General features: G+C 39.2%; 1 protein-coding gene across 14 annotated transcripts in view; it reads left to right on the top strand.

Annotated features, from left to right (window-relative positions):
- Positions 1-15,916, top strand: part of FRYL (FRY like transcription coactivator) — a 307,800-nt gene that overhangs the window by 117,409 nt on the left and 174,475 nt on the right. For all 14 annotated transcript variants that reach the window (XM_025198387.1, XM_025198393.1, XM_025198394.1 and 11 more), the window contains one exon: positions 3,537-3,736. In XM_025198387.1, coding sequence (XP_025054172.1) covers positions 3,537-3,736 — 200 coding nt within the window. The remainder of the gene's footprint in view (positions 1-3,536; positions 3,737-15,916) is intronic.

The following is a 15,916-nucleotide window of genomic DNA, read 5'->3' as shown; positions in this document are numbered from 1 at the left end:
CCCCCCGCCCGGGTGCCAACTGTTTAAGTCATTGTGAGTCACTACATTGAAAACATTTCAACTTCCTCTTCATACCCACAGCTGAGCAGCATCTTCCTTTTCCATCTCCAAACATTCCTGTTTCTTCACCAGCTTAAATGTCTAGCAAACATCACCAAACCAATATGTAGATGAGAGGCTCTGTCACTACCTCTCTTGGCCTGTCTCATGTGATTAGTGTGGTCTCACTCTCCATGAGGCAGAGCCAGACCAGGTGGCCCTGAGCCTCAGCTGTATATAACTGTTTGGAGGGTCTCAGTACTTGTTATAAGAACATCTGGTTGCAGTTGTGGGGTGTGCTAATTAGCATGTGGATCCTTTGTGGGGGGTAGCTGGAATGTACACACATAGTGAGCAGTGCTGAGCTGTGGGGTCACCATGGCTTGAAATACTGTTGACTCTGCTGGGGCCCAGCCCAATGAACTATCTGGTAAATCACAAGCCTTTGGCTTTGGACTAATATCATGCATAGTTTATGCTATGTAAAATGAGGTACAAAAGTGCTACTTAAAAGTGTATTTATAGAGTACCTGTGCTGAAACTTCCAGCAGCTTGCAAAACATGTAAAATTCATCCATTCTGGATGAACTAAGTCTATAAATACTCATAGTAATTTGCCTATATGCAAATCACTATAGTATGTTTTTTTTTTTTTTAAAGTCTGTTTTTTGGTCCTTTGGATTTTAGATTTGTTCCTCACTTCTACATGCTCAAGGAGGGTGCAGGGTCTGACAGTAAACTGGGGGAAGGAACTGCAGGGAGAAGAAATTGTGAGGGAGGGGAGGGCAAGGGGACCACCTAACCTCCAGCTGCTGTCTTTCCCTGCTGTAGCAGTGGGAGGGAGACAAATTCAAGACAAACCTCTGATAACAACAAATTTTATAATTTTTCCATATATAGAATCTAATTATTGGGGAGTCAACTTCAATTCAAGGAAGTCTTAAATTTGAGTAATGACAGTATCTTATGTTTGTGAAGAGGGTGAAAAACCTAGTAAGCAAATATGCTTCGAGCCTGTTATTGACACAGTTATTTAAAGGTTATTTTTTCCTCATTAGCAACTCTAAGTGCTTAAAAATAATATTTTTCCTTAGAATACTTTGAATATTTTTCCATTCGGCAAACCAACCTTATTTTTTCCTTTGTGTTTCTCAATGCTGAATTTAACCATGGTTATTTTTGTTTATTTCCTTGTTTGTGCACTAGTAGAATTGATTATATAATTACAGTTCTAAGAATAGTTGTTGAAGACCAAGCACATGGTGCACTCACTTTTGTGTGCAAGTGTTTTTTAATTATGGTTCTTATAGCTTTTTAAAAATATATTTCTAGTGAGAGAGAGGTAAATGGTTAGAAGTAGTAATATGTATATGTGTAAAATCTTGAATTTACCAATGAGATTGCAAATGACATTAATTAGCAATGTTGTCCTGGACACTGGCCCAGTATGAAATGAACTGATGTAGCCAATTCATTTCACACACAGCCACACAAAAAAGTTATTGGATGAATAGTATAATAGAACACCAAATTTATCTAGTAAGTGCCTACAAGTAAAACTGTAGGTTTGAAGAGCTTGAGAAGGAGGGGGTGGCGGGGGAGAGTTTATGAAAATACCTTCCTTTTTTGGGGGGGGAGGGGGGAGGGAGGTTGAGTGGGATAATAATACTATAAATGATGATCCAGCACAAAAGGAAATACAGGGAATGTTAATTTTAGTAAGGCTGTAACACAATTTCAATTGATGCTTTTATATGGAAAATAAAAACAATTGTCTTACATAAAAATGAAATAAAGTAAAATTGGTGAGAAGGTACTCAGAGAAGTTACTGTTCAAACTGAAAAGAGGATATTGGGGAGGTTACCAAAAGTCTGGTTCCAATAAAAATCTGTATCTTCACTATAGCTTAGAAGCATATTATTATAACCTCATATGCAGATGATATAAGGGTAAAAGAATTATTTAGTAACTTGCTCTCAGATATTCAAATAAAAATTAGAGTTTAATAAAATCAGCAAACTGGGCTATAATACTAAACAAATAGATTAAATAAAGAATTATCTAAATATATAGGAATACATAATTAAATGTAAAAATATAGACTGAGAATATCCTGTGTATGCAGTAATTGTAGAAAATGAGTCCTTGTTATCAGCACAACTTTGCTGCCCCCCAAAAAGTTCTACTTCTGTTACTGAATATCCTTGTATTGGTTCATATTATTCCCTTGTATAACAGTGAGTTCACAGGAGTCATTGAAAACTAGTTGGGCTGCAAAACAGGGATGTGGTGATCAATGTTGATTAATAATAATCAGTACAGTAAAAGCAGTGTTAACCAGCATTTAAGTAACTGGAATTTCTGGCCAGCTGGCCAGACTAGAGGGGTGGGGGTGGAAGCACGCATGTGGTGGGGAAAGCTCGCTGCCGCCACCACCCTGCTCTGCTGCCGCTCATCATGCCCCCCGGCCCCTGCTCCATGTCCAGCCAAAAACCCCCTGCCCTCGGGTAACCAGATTTTTATATAAACGGCACCCCCCTTTCCCCATTCATGCCAGATTACAAAGCTTTTATTGTACTAGTAATTCCTGTTTTTCAATACTGCGCTTAGTGTTAGATATCATATATAAAACCCAGCTGATTTTGCATTTGAGGGGAGAGAGAGAAAAGTTTGGTTAAATTGTACTCTGAGTCGTGAACATGGCATATTTGGTTTAGAAAATGAAAAACAGACTCTATAAAGGTTATAGAGGAATGTAATACTGACAGATGAAAGTGATGGGCTTATGTTATAATAGGGAAGATTACTTTTATTAAGTAAACTTGCTTGGTGATGGCAAACTGTTGAGTGAGAATGGAATTGGTGTTACTATAGGTATCTGAGGTCATACTTGGGAGTATGGACAGTCAGATTACAGCAAGTTAAAAGTAGGCAGGGTCTTGCCATTGAGCAGGTGCACTGTGGTAAATTTCTATTTCCCTCCTCTTCCTTTGTAGTAAACTAGGGCAATCACATGGTTGTATTCTCCATCATGCTTTCAGGCACTGCAGTTTGATAGGTCTTTGGTATCAGAAGGTGACTTAAGAAACTTCAAATGAGGCAGTCTGCTGCATTCAAGGGAAATGGACTACATTGCCTTTCATGGTTGGCTTTTTAATCAAATAATGTTAGGACTTTTAGTCACTTCCAAGATGGACAACACAACTCTAACTCAGCTCAGCAGTTAAAGACCCTAAATTTCATTATTGGTCTCCTGAGCCACCCAGTGCAGTAACCCTCATTATTCCAAATACCCTATTAAAATGGTTTTGTATTTCATCGATAACAAAAACCAGAAGTTGTATTGTCCTTGTTTCTTAGAGGGTAAGAGTTGATGGTTTTCTGTATCTAGTTTGCAGACATGTGCACATATGCATGGGTATGGTGTGGTATGCTTTAAAAACCTCAATGCTTTATTGCTTTATTATTAATTTTGTTTTTGTTTATTCTTCTGTAGCCTCAGCACCAGCCAGCAGTGTAAATAAACGCAGAATACCTCCCAGCATCACTTCCACCTGGGAAAAGAGGAGTGTCATCATGTCTAACATTACTATTGATCCAGATGTCAAACCTGGCGAGTATGTCATCAAGAGCCTCTTTGCTGAGTTTGCTGTTCAAGCTGAAAAGAAAATTGAAGTTGTAATGGCTGAACCCTTGGTGAGTCATTTTTCATAGTCGCTACTAAACTGATCGTGCTTTTTTAAAATATAAAAAATTATTGTTTTGTGAAAAATGCTGATGAATATAAAATTGGTGTTGAATTTTCAAAAAGATTATTTGGGATATAGGAGTGAACAGTTCTCTACAAACAGGATTGTGCTTCACTAAGTTTCACCAGAACTGTTACTGACAATCCATAAACAAAACCTTTTTAGAGCTCTGACTTCTTGTAAAAGTGAAAATTGAAGTCAAAGCAGTCAAAAGGAGTCTTATGTTCATTTTTTCTTTCCAAATTGCTTTAGAAGAATGTTTTGAAGATGTGTTTTCAAGGTGACTTGTTACTTTGTGTAGAGTGGTGCTAACAGTTGAAGGAGTAGATTGCCAATGTGTATATTGCAAGGTAAGTAAATGCAAAAACCTACTGGAGATCAAAGTCTGTCAGGTATTATTAATGTTTATTTGCTTGAAAACTGGTGATACAGTAGGTCTCTGTTGGCAGCTCAGTGACTTCTCTTCCAAAAATTGAACAGGAGATGCAAAGTGCACCCAGTCTTTCACCTTGCAGTGTCTCTGAGCATGACTTACAATGGGGTAGTTCATATGTCCACAGATAGGTGGATTTAATGGTGAGCTGTAGTCAACTTAGTTATGGTAGGCTCCCATATGATGATGATATCTTCAATGTTATCTTTGTTCATCATCATCAGCTTTCTCATTTCTCTGTTGCCTCTTCTTTATTGTCCTAATACCCTATTTACCCGATCCAAGATGACTTTAAATTTAAGATGTCTTCGCAATAATTAAGCTCTATACATGCTCTGCCCTTAACCCCCCCCCTCCCCCGCCTGCAGCCACTTATATGCAGTGGCCCTGGCTCCAGCCAGGGCACAGAGCACATGGTGCCTCTAGCTCCAGCCAGGCAGTGGCAGCCCCAGCCCAGACCCTGGATCATGATTGGAGACAGAGTCACAGTAGCTTCATGGTCTCCCCCCACCCTACCCCTGGATTATACACCGGGCAGTCTTTCCAGTACTTTCCCCTGCCAGCCCACACTGCACTTTCCCCCATGCTGAATTTCATTTGAAAAAAAACTGAACTGTTTTTGTTGATGCTTTCCTTGACAAAAGTACAGCTGAGGTAGAAACTCAGCATGCATAATTTCTACCTGAATAGTAAAATTTTGCCAAAGTTTTATAAGCAATTAAGAGGGTTTTATGATTGTAATTAATGATAAATAATAGATAATCTTCATTATAAGCAGTCTTGCCAATTCATTTACAAAAAAAAAATTTAGAAAACTGACACCATAAACATTTTTCTGAAGTAAAAATAATCTAAAGGTTGATGGGGGCCTGAGCAAATGTTTCCCGTATTATAAGATCCTTTTAATCCCTATTATTGAATTAATATTATTTCAGTTCTAATGTCATCAGTATTTGTGAGTTTGTTAGGATACCACAATGATGTGCACGATAAAAAATGTACTAGAAACTGGTGAAAGACAGCAGAAAAATTAAGAAGACATGGACTTATAAGAAAATTACTTTGTGTTTTTGAGGTACCAAGAGAGGGAGGTAGCATTGTAATCTGAGGCGAGGTTTGAAAGACTGTATGGAAGAAGTGTATGAAGAAATGTCATTCTTGGAGAAGCATAATAGTGTTGCATGAAATATGTCTCCATATTTTGACAATGTATGTGTGTATAAAAATAAACATATAATTTCCTCACTTACATCCATGCAAAAGGGAGTTACGAGATTTAGATCAAGTGCCAGTGAAGCACAGAAGAAAGGTAGGGGGAGGCACACTCAGATGGGCGCAGAGTTTGACATTTATTTATTATCACAGTTATGAAATAAAGTTGTATCTGCAGTATAATGTCAGAGAGAAGTGTCTGGGTCCTCATTCCTGGTCTTTGAATTTGTTTTTGAGCCTGATCCCATTAGGTGCTTGAGTACATTCCATTTCAGTACATCATTGAATCCAAACCTTAATTTCGTAGACATAGTAGTTTTATGTTGTTCAACAGCAGTTACTTCTTGCTCATTACTTTTTCTTTTCTAAACCTTCTGTTTTTTCCCTAGTCAGGAAAGATGATGATAGATATAATAGCTTCTCAATCTACAAAAGGGAAGATTCTGACAAGGGAAGTTGAAGTGCTGGAAATCATATCTCAGGAGGCAGCAAAGGAACTTTATGTTCAGTTTGTCTTCTGCTCAAAAGTGGTACCATATTGAGCTACAGTGAAGCTTAAAAATATTTTAGGGAATTGTAAGGATTTCTTAGGACCAACTCTGTTTAGGATAGAGCTAGACAAGCTTTTGAATGCAAGACATTCTTCATTAGGTCTCTTAGAGTTGCTGTATTTATAGCTCTTTATGGAACTTCCTTTTAACACTGACTAAGTTGTTAAATTCAATAAATCCATGATTGCCTCCTTTTGAATAATTTTTTTCATATACTTTTTAAATTTTAAGATAAACTTCCTACAAGCATTCGTCAGTATGCATCCATTCCCTTTCCGGATGTGTGTAAGATGGGTGGAGTCCACTGTTCAGGTCACTCACTCTCTCCTTGCAAACTCCACAGCTCAAGTTTTAATCCTGTTACAGGTGTTGCTCAGCTAAAAACTGCAGCCAGCTTAGAAGTGGCTGTCATGGGGTTAAATTGAGTCGTGGAGCTTGGAGAGAGTGTGTAATGCATGCATTTGGGAGCATTCAGCCATGGTGAGCCTGAGCTGTATTAGGGAAGACTGGAAAAATCTTTCTTCATTCTGCCATCCCAAAACAAGGTGCAGGTTTTATTGGGAAGGGAATTGCCGGAGGTATGTGGCATGCAAGAAAATACAGTAATACATCTAAAACTTTAAATTCCCATTCTCTGTGAAGGATAGTATTTGCCAATCATCTACAATTTAATCCATATGGAGGCCTACTCAGAGATGATAGTTTTTACCCTGCAGTACAGAGAATATAGAGAGAGACTGGGTGAATGCTTGCTTCTGACAGATACTGCTGATTAAGAAAAATATGGTCTTGAATGTATGAGGTACATATGCTAATCCATTGGGATCCAAATTGGCTACAACATCATGAAGGATTACCATTCTTTCTGATCTCTCTCTTTCCAGGTAGTACAGTAATTGTTTTAATTGCAAAGATTGATCTTCTATTCAGCTTTCTGTGACGCTTGAGCCTATTTAATTTCAGTAGAAGTTGAGGGTGTTAGGACCAGGTACAAAAGTAAATTAATTGCCTAAAGGTGAAGGTAGGCCTCTAGTAGGATTTGCATGCCTGGCAAGTTAAGCATATGAGGTTAGGTGAGTCATTTGGAAGATCATTTCCCTTATAGCTGCAGAGAGAAAAATGGGAGAACAGAATCCCCGAGATTTCATTTTCCTACCTTCTTTGAATTCTTCTTGTGAAAACTTGTCTTCTGGCAAATGTATATTTTTGCTGGCCACGAGTTAGAGTAGGCAGTGATAGGAGGTAAACTTGGAAAAAGGCATATTTTTATTAGCAAATTGTGCAGAATGTTTGTTTGGACTCTAATAAATGATATTTCCATTATAAATATGATGCTTGCTTATTGGATCAACCCAAAATTGTATAAAATCACTAAAGTAATCAGAAAAGGCCGTTCTCCCCACCCTACCTTCCCACACATACACCTTTAGTTGTCTTAAGAATGAATTAGGTAATTTAACTCTATACTCATGGTCTGGTCCAGTACCAATCAGTTGCAGTACTTTTATACTTCTCATCTGTGTGGTAGGCATAAGGTAAATATGCACTGAGAATCTATGTGAAACCAGCTGCCTGGTAATCCCATGCCCCTGTCTGGTTCTGGTTACCCTTCAGTACTTTTGCTCCTCACCAGTCAGAGCAGAAAGGATTGTTCCTCTCCTATGAATGTGATTGGCTTCTGAACTCTTTTTTCCATCTTCTTATGAAGCGTTGAGATGTTGGCTGCAGCTAAGACGGGGCGGGGGGGGTGTTCACTGAGATATGTTGATGGTCCTTCTGGTATCTCAGTTGTTCTTGGTTAGAGGGCCTTGCTCTTCCTCTCAGGGTCATACAGATCACAATTTGGGGTCAGGAAGAAATGTTCATATAATTCAGATTGGCAGTGCTTGTAGTCCTTTTCCACATGGTCCTTTTCTTTGGCTCGTAGCATATAGTTAACCAGCTTTTTGTTTGTTGCTGCAGTGGCAGCACCCTCATCTTCCCTGTGTTTACCTACAGGATATAGTATAGTGATGCAGCTGTTTTGAATGCTGTGCATTTAATTGTATGTGAAAGTTTTTGAAGCAGCAATTTTGAAAGTTCTGTGAGTAAATGGTTACCTGCAAATGCAAGGGACTGGAGTCAGTGGCTGAAGAGGCTTCTTTTAGTCCTTTCTTGCTATATTTTTAAGGTCTGTTTTACATAGGCCTATTTTAGACTATTTTATCCTCTTACATTCTTTCATATCTGCTTTTGTTTACTTTGGCAGTAATCTAATTACATCCTACTCTTGAAACATGGAGAATACATGTAGTCAGAAAAACCTCTTATTTTCAGAGTGTTTGTTTATTTTTAACCATAACCATATGTAAAACAGAAGTGTCCTGTGGTATGAAGGGAAGTAACGTACAAAGTCATTCAGATACTATTTTTTTTAATAAAGAAAGGAGAAATAAAATAGAGAGCTAGACTTTGAAAGAGGCTAATAGATAAAAGGGAAACTGCCATATTATAGAAAACAGCATAAGAAACTGGGGAAAAACTTAACCGTTTATTTTTGTATGTTGATTTGAGTTATATGCCATTACAAAGGAAAAGATTAGTATGGATTCATCCCTGAGTTAGTGTTATTGAAGAGAACTTGAAAATGAGGAGTCTTTCTGGTCTTTACAAGTACTGTTGGCTTGTATTGGAGGCCTTGAATAAAATACAAAAAATTATGAAAATTATTTAATTTCAATCCTGATTATCTGCCCTATACTACAAAGAAAGTGATAGCAGTAGGGAAGAGGCAAAACATATTAATGTCCTTCGCATCCTGATGCATTCAGAGAGGATGAATCAAATTTTAATCAGCAGTAGTAATTATTTTGACACTGTCCGTGTCCTATTTTTTGTAATGTCGTTTTTCCAGTTTTCTCTGTCTCAGACTAACAGAAAACAGCTGCTGAAAAGAAATCTGTTTAAAAATAAATAAACAAATGGCTGGCGAAACAAGTAAATTAATGTAAGTTGCACAAGTAATTTGTTGAAGCCAAAAGTTGCTAGCGGCCTCATTTCATTAGGTACTGTGCAAATATGCAGTGAAAAACAGTTTTAAATTACAAAAGTGAAAGGAAAGGGAGCAGGATACAACATGAGTAGGCAGGTTTATTGTTAGTTCCCCAGAAAATTTAACATATGACAGACACTCATGCCATGCGTGTGTTAAGGCACAGCGGGGTGACAGCTGCAGGGATGGTGGCCTCTGCTGAGGCCACCATCCTTGCAGCTTTCAGCCTGCTGCGCCTTAATGCACACAGGGTCACTCATGTCACGAGTTTTGCTTGTCTGCAGCTTGAGGTGCAGTTCCCCCCAAACCCCTGCACCCATCTCCTTGAAACTTGGCAGGCTTTGTGGCCTCAGTAAGAACTACCACCCCTGCAGTTTTCACCCCCTGTGGTGTAACACATAGATGTGACAGGAGTTTGGCTTTCAGCAATTTGGGGTACAGTTCTCCCAAAACCCCTGCACCAATCTTCTTGAAACTCGGTGGGTTTCATGCTCTCAGCAGAGTCTACCATCCCAGCAAGTTTCATCCAAATTGGACAAAAAACAACAAAGTTATAGATATTTAATTGATTCCCCCATTATACCCTATGGTCGGATCTCTGAGGCGGCTCCAAAGCTTCGGAGCTGCTTCGGCCGGATCGAGGTGGAAATCCAATCCGGAACTCTGGGTCAGATCACTGCCTTCCGAAGTAGCCAGATCCGAAGCTGGATCGGATCGCTGCCAACTTGCACAGGCCTAGTATGAGCAGATATACTCAGGCTTGTCCCTGCGATCCCCACCTCCACTGCCCAGCCCTTCTGCCAGGCAGTAAGCACTGTAACATATAAATTAGTTTTTGAAATTGGGTGCCACTCAATTCATGAAAATTATGGAGGGGGTGCCTCGAGTCTCTTAAAAGGTTGTGAAGAACTAGGATAGATAATAATTGCTCCTTCTGGCTTTTTAAATTCTGTTAATCTGCTAGGAGTGCAGTGAGCTAGAAGAGGACAATCTTTCTCATTGTAATGTTTCAGTTAATTGAAGTAATCTTGTAGTAAATTAAATTGTTGGGTTTTCTTAAATTAATTACATAATTTTGAATACATCATTCAAATTCCAAAAATAACTGGAATAAATGCTAAAGGGGTTCTTGTGATTTAAAAAATAATGTCTAATTGGTAATTTCTGTCATAGTTAATATACAGGTACTTCTGATGCTTTTCATCTCCAGTGTCCTTGTGCTTTTTCAGCAGTGCATCTGTCTTTCTTTTTCTTCAAGAGAAAGTTGCTGCAATGGGCTCATCAGGAAGGGTATGAGTATCCAAGTCTGTTTGTCAACATTAGCAAATACATGCTGTTTATCAAGTTTGTAGGTTTAATCATTGAAGCACAGAGGTATCTGGAGTTGAAAAATCCAGTGTTAAATATCTTTTCAGGGATGTATTTGGTAGCTGTGTTGGTCTGAGATGAAAAGAAATGCAAAAATCTAGAACTCTTGGTTCAGAGAATTATACCTTTTATTAGACCAACTAAGAAATCGCAAAAAAATTGTCTTTTTCTGCAAACTTTCGGGCTCCCATGCCCTGAAACGTGGAAGATGTCAAATTTTAGCTGATTTTGGATTTTAAACTTAATTGCTGAACAACAAGAAAGATTTCTAAACCTCCCTGCGTGCCATCTGACACCAACAGGGATGTAATCCTGCCTGATATACACAAGAAAGAGCAACTCTCAGAGACACTTGCTTGGCCCAGAGGGATAGACTTCCATCTTTACCTCCCTCTGTGCAAAAATGAAGTTTTTCCTACCTGTGGGGACTTTTTCCATCTTTAATTTTCCCTGAGCCAGATGAAGGGCACGTGAGCCCAAAAGCTTGCAGAAAGACATTTTGTTTTGCGATGTCTTAGCTGGTGTAATAAAAGGTATCATCTCTGAAACAAGAACTCTAAATTTTTAAAAATATCTTTTATACACCTTTAACTGTTTATATTTTGATTATATGTAACTTCAAATTGATCTGTATTTAGAAACAGAGGATGAGAGTTAAGATTCTCATGGTGGGACGCTAGAACCAATGGATTTCAGTGGCGGAATTAAATGTTTTTGAAAACTGACACCTAGCATGATTTTAAAACCTAGAATAAAATCCATGAAAATAATAAAGGTCGTAACTCCTTAACTAATGCTAGGCTTGAAAAAGATCTCAAACTCACATCAGTTTGACTAGGAGGAAAGAAGGAAGGTAGTGAGGGAACTGCTCATCCTTCAGCCTCTTTTAATGACTATAAGGGGCTTTAACGCATGCTTCTCATAACTCTTCCAAGCTAAAGAGGGTGAAATAAATGTGCCAATTGTTACTGCCTAAAGGGCTCTCAGTAGCAACAGTAAGGCTTGTCAGCATCTTGTATGTGGTGGTGATAGATTCTATGTACTGTGAGCCTCTTGTTAAGGTGGTATATTGCCTTTATGATTTGTTATTCCTGATTTTATCACAACTGTACAGCAATTCAGCCTGAGCATTAAAAATTTTCAAATAAGGGTTTTCTGGGGGATCTTTTAAATATTAGTATTGTTGCTGGTATTTGTCTGACATGATCTTTCAGAGTTTACAAAATAAGTTTTCGTTTGAGCCAATTCCAGTCCCAGGAGACAAATACTTAATGGAAAATAATCAAATTGGTAACACTTTGACCACCTAGTTTCATAGTCAGGAGGGACCTGAACAGACCATCTAGCCTGCCACAGGCAGGAATGAATGCTGGGTTCACAAGACCCCAGACAGGTGATCGTCCAACCTCCTCTTGAATATGCCCAAGGTAGGGGTGAGGACCACTTCCCTGGGAAGTTGGTTCCAGATTCTGGCCACCCTTACTGTAAAATATTGCCTTCTGATCTCTAACCTAAACCTATTCTCCATCAGCTTATTACCATTGTTCCTCATCACCCCAGGTGGTGCTGAGGAGAAAAGAGCTCTGCCTATTGGCTGTTGATCCCCCTTGATGAGCTTGTAGGCAGCCACCAGGTCCCCCCTCAGCCTCCTCTTGCTGAGGCTAAACAGGTTCAGGTCCTTCAGTCTCCCCTCATAGGCCCTGTCCTGCTGCCCTCTCACCAAGCGGGTGGCCCTCCTCTGAACCCTCTCCAAGGTGGCCACATCCCTTTTGAAGTGCGGTGCCCAGTAGTGGACGCAGTACTCCAACTGCGGCCTGACCAAAGTCGCATAGAGGGGGAGTATCACCTCTCTGGACTGGCTTGAGATGCACCTTTGGATGCATGACAAGGTATGGCTGGCCTTGCTGGCTGCAGTCTGGCATTGGTGGCTCCTGTTCATCTTGGAGTCAATAATGACTCTGAGATCCCTTTCCACCTCTGTGCTTTCAAGAAGGGAACTCCCCAGCCTGTATGTATGCTGTGGATTCCTTCTCCCAAGGTGCAGCACCCTGCATTAGTCTGCGTTGAACCCCATCCTATTCTCATCTGCCCACTTTTGTAGTCTGTCTAAATCTAGTTGCAACCTCTCTCTGTCCCTTCAAGTGTGTCCACCCTGCCCCACATCTTAGTGTCATCAGCAAACTTGGACAGCGTGCTTTCCACCCCCTTGTCCAAGTCACTGATGAAGATGTTAACCAGTGCGGGCCCGAGGACCGAGCCCTGGGGTACCCCACTGCTCACATCTTGCCAGGCTGAGTACAACCTGTCCACCACTACTCTCTGGGTGCTCCCCATCAGCCAATTTTTTACCCATCCAACTGTGCAGGCATCAGTGCCGCAGTCACTTAATTTGTTGATGAGGATGGGGTGAGAGACAGTGTCAAAGGCCTTCTTAAAGTCTAGAAAGACTGTGTCCACAGCGACACCATCATCCAAGGATTTAGTTACTTGGTCGTAAAAGGCAATCAGGTTGGTCTGGCAGGACCTGCCTTTGGTGAACCCATGCCGATTGCCCCTGAGCAACCTCACCAACACTCTATCCAGTAATGGCTCTGACTTTGAGTTAAGAGAACGCAGCATCTCAGGCCAGTTTCCCATTGTAGCTACTGTATAGGAAACATTATGTGCCTTATTTTGCACTGGTTTAAGCTTGGGTTTGATGGTCATGCTTGTTGAAAGTGGATGTAAAATATTATTAATCTGAAATAAGTGTTTTGATTCACAGGTACAAATGCATGTATAAGGATCTAGATCTGGTTTTATATGTGTTAAATTGATTACAGTGGGAAATTTTTAGCAGCTAGCAAGATTTTCTCTGACCTAGTAGTGTCAGCCTCTGTTTGCTATCAGAAAAAGGTGATGTTCTGATGATTAAAGAAAGAAAAGCAGGTTGTGGAGATTTTGTTTGTATTTTGAAAGCCATTAGATTTTGACAGGATAATCAATGGGGATATTTAGACTTGTTTGCCTGGTTGCCTCCATTTTTTTGACAAGTAAAACAGGTATAATAAAACCAGTATTTGTTCACCTGCTTTGTTCACAGTAAATATGTAGACTTTAGAGGTTATTGTATTGCATGTTAGTCCATTTATGGAGATTCCCTTTTAGGCTTTGCCTTACAGGAAAGTCACCGCTGTTTCTCTGGGAAATGGTTTTCTGACTGCCTTTCTTTTAATTGCTTAACCATATAGTGTTTTATATAGGGTGGAGAACTTTTCATATGTCTCCATTTATAGATAAGTTTACAATTCTTTGTTTGTTGTACATTAGATCATAAACCACTATCACACTGACAGTAAAATGAACTGACCAGCAGTAGGAGGTTGTGCTAAGAAATATGCACCGTTCAAGCAAACTAGTAGCTACCAATATCCTATCTTGGGAAGCAGCAAACTTTCTTAACAGTAATGGGTGCTCAAAGTCTAGTATTTGCAAGATCTTACAAGTTTTAAATTCTTAAAGCTCTTGTTCACCAGTAATTAAAAACCTTGCTTTTTTTGTATTTGAATACACAGGGATGGATGTTAGTTTGTTCACAAGCAGAGATGAATAAAGTATACCATTATAAAACAGTGTATTTTCTTGAGGTTTTTAAAATGTATGTTATTTAATATAAAGCATTTTGGGGTACATGGCAATATTAGGTTCGTTTGGCAAATGTAAAAACTGTAATTTCAAGTTTGTTTTGTTCAATTGTAGAAGTAGACAACATCTAGAGGATGTGGATATGTTTCTTTCATAGCTTGCAGGTAACACTTATGTTTATACTCTTTATACTTTCAGATTATCCAACTTTGCCTGTAGGTACAGCATGCTCGGAAAGCCCTGTCCCTTCTACACAGGGATGAAAGGGCGTTGGGTAGGGAGCTGTTTCTGAAAGCCTGACTGCTCTGATCTTGCTCTGATTTTGTAAGACTGAGTCAGGTATTGCTGTATGCAACAGAGACTTTTTAGCATTTATGATCTTAGTTATTTGTAAAATGCACCCAGGGTTTATATGTACCATTTTAATTTGATAAATAAAACATAGTGGAGATTGATAATTTTTAAGGGTAATTTGAATGAAGTCAACTGACTGAAGTGAGGTTGAGCACCACTGTACTATATCATTATCAACTGTAACATTTACAAGAATTCTGACAATGTAGTTAATGGTTTCTTTTTCCCTTTCCAAACCATTCTCTAAGGGTCTATATAAACTCCCATCTGTAGAATTTGTGCCATTTGGTGTTGAGTTCACAGAATCTGTATTAACAATCTGACCTTTCAGGCTATACAGGTTCTTCCTTGTCACGTTTTCAGCTCCTAAACCCATGTAGTGGAGTGTAGACCCAAGTTGCTTCAATTTTTTCATCTCCACTACAAAGAGGGTTAGAGAGCTTTGCTGTGTACGGCCTGTAGGCTTTGCTTTGCCCCCTTCATTTAAATACCACTAGCTCATTTGGCCCTTTTTAGTTTTAACTAGGGTTAGGGTTAGTGTGTATCATTTTATTAATTGCCAAGACCCTTACCTGGTATGTTGCATGTAGCTTTTGCATTTTGTAAATACCATTAATAATAGAGATGAGCAGAAAGCTAATGATTTTCTGCTTAAACAATATTAAATATGGTTCCTGAAGACTCAAAGTAATGCTGAAAGTGCTTAAATTGTTTTGATGTGATAAGATTAATTTAAAGTGATTACAGTAAACAGGTGTTCAATTCTGATTTTTCTCTCTCAAAAAAAGTAAGTTCTCTATTAGATATTCAGGTGAACTACAATAGTGATGGACTGTAAGTGTATATCTGCATTTATTTTAAATATGAGTCAGCCTCAGAGATGGAAATGATAGCAGCACAAGCACTTTAAGTGCTCCATGGAGGGGACAGCTGTCTTTGTAGAAGGAACAGGTGTGCTGGGGGACCAAGGAGCTATAGAGCTCTGGGACAGCTCTCTCCTGGAATGTCTGAAGGAGGAGCATGGAGGCGGAGGAGGAGGAGCATGGAGCCCTTGGAATGGGAGAAAGCAAGGGAGAACACAGGGCCTGTGTCATTTTAATAAGGATACAAATGTTTTATTGTACATCATTTTATTTTTCATTATTGTTGTATGGTTTAGTGTTTTACAGCTGTAGTATAAATTTGTTATGGGGCTGTGATGACCTGTCGGGGGAAGGGGAGATTTAAGAAGCTGAGCTTATCCATTCACCCAGCTAACTCTCCTGCCCGCCAAATGTTTGGATCAAAATTATTGCACTGTTCTCTATTTTCCTAGTTACTGCCGCTGCTTGGTACTATAAACAGTGATCTACGTGCACACAAAAGCAGGCCATAAGTAAGCATTGCTGTTGCTGTCAGACTTTTCTGTGTGATCTAGTCCCCATACTGGTCTCATTCTTAATAATACATATGCTGTCTCCAGATTTTCCTATACTTGGCTCTGATCCCTAGTATTATTTTTCTGTGAAAAGTGGGTTTAGTCCACAGCTTTTTGTTTTTTTTGTTTTGTTTTGA

This window comes from Alligator sinensis, unplaced genomic scaffold (genome assembly GCF_000455745.1).
Source record: "Alligator sinensis unplaced genomic scaffold, ASM45574v1 scaffold134_1, whole genome shotgun sequence".
Taxonomy (NCBI): Eukaryota; Metazoa; Chordata; order Crocodylia; family Alligatoridae; genus Alligator; species Alligator sinensis.
This window is presented reverse-complemented; position numbering and strand designations above follow the sequence as displayed.